The 2325-nt window shown below is 43.5% G+C and overlaps 1 protein-coding gene across 1 annotated transcript; it reads right to left on the bottom strand.

Annotated features, from left to right (window-relative positions):
- Nucleotides 1-583: 583 nt before the first annotated feature.
- Nucleotides 584-1679, bottom strand: LOC128565529 (signal peptidase complex catalytic subunit SEC11C-like). The gene has a single exon (XM_053562039.1). The coding sequence runs from the start codon at nt 1181-1183 to the stop codon at nt 722-724; it is 462 nt and encodes a 153-aa protein (XP_053418014.1). The 5' UTR covers nt 1184-1679; the 3' UTR covers nt 584-721.
- Between the last annotated feature and the right edge of the window lie 646 nt (nt 1680-2325).

The following is a 2325-nucleotide window of genomic DNA, read 5'->3' as shown; positions in this document are numbered from 1 at the left end:
GCTTAAGCCCAGGAGTTGGAGGTTGCTGTGAGCTGTGTGAGGCCACGGCACTCTACCGAGGGCCATAAAGTGAGACTCTGTCTCTACCAAAAAAAAAAAAAAAGATAGAAGTAATTTTGCTATTGATTTTCCAGGTGACTTTGATTAAGTGCATTTAATCATTTTTTCTTCTTATGCTCCCTTTGCAAAATAAGTGGGCATAGACTATCTGGTTTCCAAAGGCTCTCCCAATTCTAAAATAAATATCTGGATTTTACACTCCAATTACATATTGCAAATCTATAACAATAAATCAAACCCTAATTAGTTCTAAAGAAGCTCTAGAACCCTCCATGATTATCAAGGATTATTGCCAAAAATCTGATTCCCATCCAATATTACCATGTGTGGACTTTATTTATCTAATGGTTTGACATTATACATTTACATTATACATTATACATTTATCTAATGTATATCTGACCTAGAACATCTGGAAGATTATTTACAACTGACAAACAGAAAACTAAAACCAGAATTTGAGTCCCCTTACACTTGCTGGCCCTTGGAGGAAAATGAGTTTTTCTTTTTTGTTTTTTACCAATGAATCATTTATTTGGACAAGACAAACACATCTCCACAGTTTCCTTTTTATACAGAAAGTGGAACATTTCAAATACATTAGTTTTTCTCTTTTTCAACAGAATTCAGGTCGGTCTGTTTTCAGGAACTGCAGCTCATTTTAAGATTCACGTTTCAGTAACACATATGTACCCATTATAGCCAAAAGAGCAAACTTGAACTTTGGATAATCATTCATTATTATGGTGACCATACCAACATATGGTAAAAACCCTCTTGCTCTTCCCACCACATCTTTCTTTTCAAGCCAGTTCTGACCTTCTTTGTACAAGCCTCTGTCATCAACTTCATTATTATCTCCTTTGGTCAGAAATTTGATGTCCTCATTATCTTTTTCATGAACTTTGATTACTCTGTGAACTATTGGAATGTCTCGTCCTTCAATTTTAAAAACAACTATTTCACCAGCTCTAATGGGGTCTTCCCGGAGATTTGTGAGAAACAGGTCTCCCCTGTGGAAGGCCAGCTGCACGCTGCCACGCAGCACCACCAGGATGGGGCTCTCGCTGCCAGGGAGCACCATCAGGCCTTTCCAAACTGTGAGTGCAGCAGACACCATCATGGCAGAGTTTAACACCTGCTAATAGAGCAGGCACTGGTTCATCTTCCTCAGATCCCCGAAGATGTCCAATCCAGACATGGGGAGATGCGTCCCCACCTTGCCCGCGCGCACCATGGTGGGGTCTGGGAACCCAGGCAACCAGCTGGCCCTGATGTCACAGACAGCTGTGGAGCACTGGCCGGGTCCCCGCCCACCCAAAAATGAGTTTTTCTTTGAACTCTCTCATCTGTTCGTTTGTATTGATCAAACTTCATCAAAGGTTCCTTCTGGGCGAGGTCTTCAGTTAATAAGTTGATAAGTTGGCAACATAACGGTAGTAGGTTAGGAAGATCATTCTTGTAAGCCAGCCTTTCAGGTCCAGCTCCGCCCACTCTCCCAACTCCTCACTGCTTTTCTTTCACACATTCTAGTCACAACCAGGCTGACCTTGGCTGTTTCCTCAGATCGTGTGTGTTTACTGCTCCTATGTCTTGCTGATGCTGCTCTCCACCCAGGAGCACTTCCTCCCTTTCTCTGAATTCTTCCTCCTCCTCTTTCTTTTTTTTTTTTTTTTCCAGTTTTTGGCTGGGGCTGGGCTTGAACCCACCACCTCCAGCATATGGGGCCGGCGCCCTACCCCTTTGAGCCATAGGCTCCTCCTCCTCTTTCACTGACAGTATTTGGGTGTTCAAATCCTTCTCATCCTACAAGGCTCGGTGCACAAGGTCTTTCTCCTTAGATGGAGTGAATGTCTTTCTCAGGTGAGCCCCCAGGACACTTTTAGTGTGTACCTCTCAGATGGTCCCTGGTGGACAGAAGGGCACAGGGGATGGGCACACTGGACCTACAGGCACCCCTCCTGAGTTCAAATCCCTGTGGTCTTTGGCTGTGTGATCTTGGGCAAATTAAAAAAAAAAAATTCGGGTGGCGCCTGTGGCTCAAGGAGTAGGGCACCGGTCCCATATGCCGGAGGTGGCAGGTTCAAACCCAGCCCCGGCCAAAAACTACAAAAAAAAAAAAAAAAATTCTCCATGCCTCAGTTTCCTCAGCTGTAAAATGGAGCTGATGGTATTACCTACCTTGTAAGGCTTTTGCTAGGTTTAAATGAGGCAATAAACACAAAGTATTTAGCATAGTGCCTTGTCATAGTGAGTATTCAGTAA

Source organism: Nycticebus coucang, chromosome 14 (genome assembly GCF_027406575.1).
Source record: "Nycticebus coucang isolate mNycCou1 chromosome 14, mNycCou1.pri, whole genome shotgun sequence".
NCBI classification, from domain to species: domain Eukaryota; kingdom Metazoa; phylum Chordata; class Mammalia; order Primates; family Lorisidae; genus Nycticebus; species Nycticebus coucang.
Note: the sequence above shows the minus strand (reverse complement) of the source record. Positions and strands in the feature narration are given on the sequence as shown.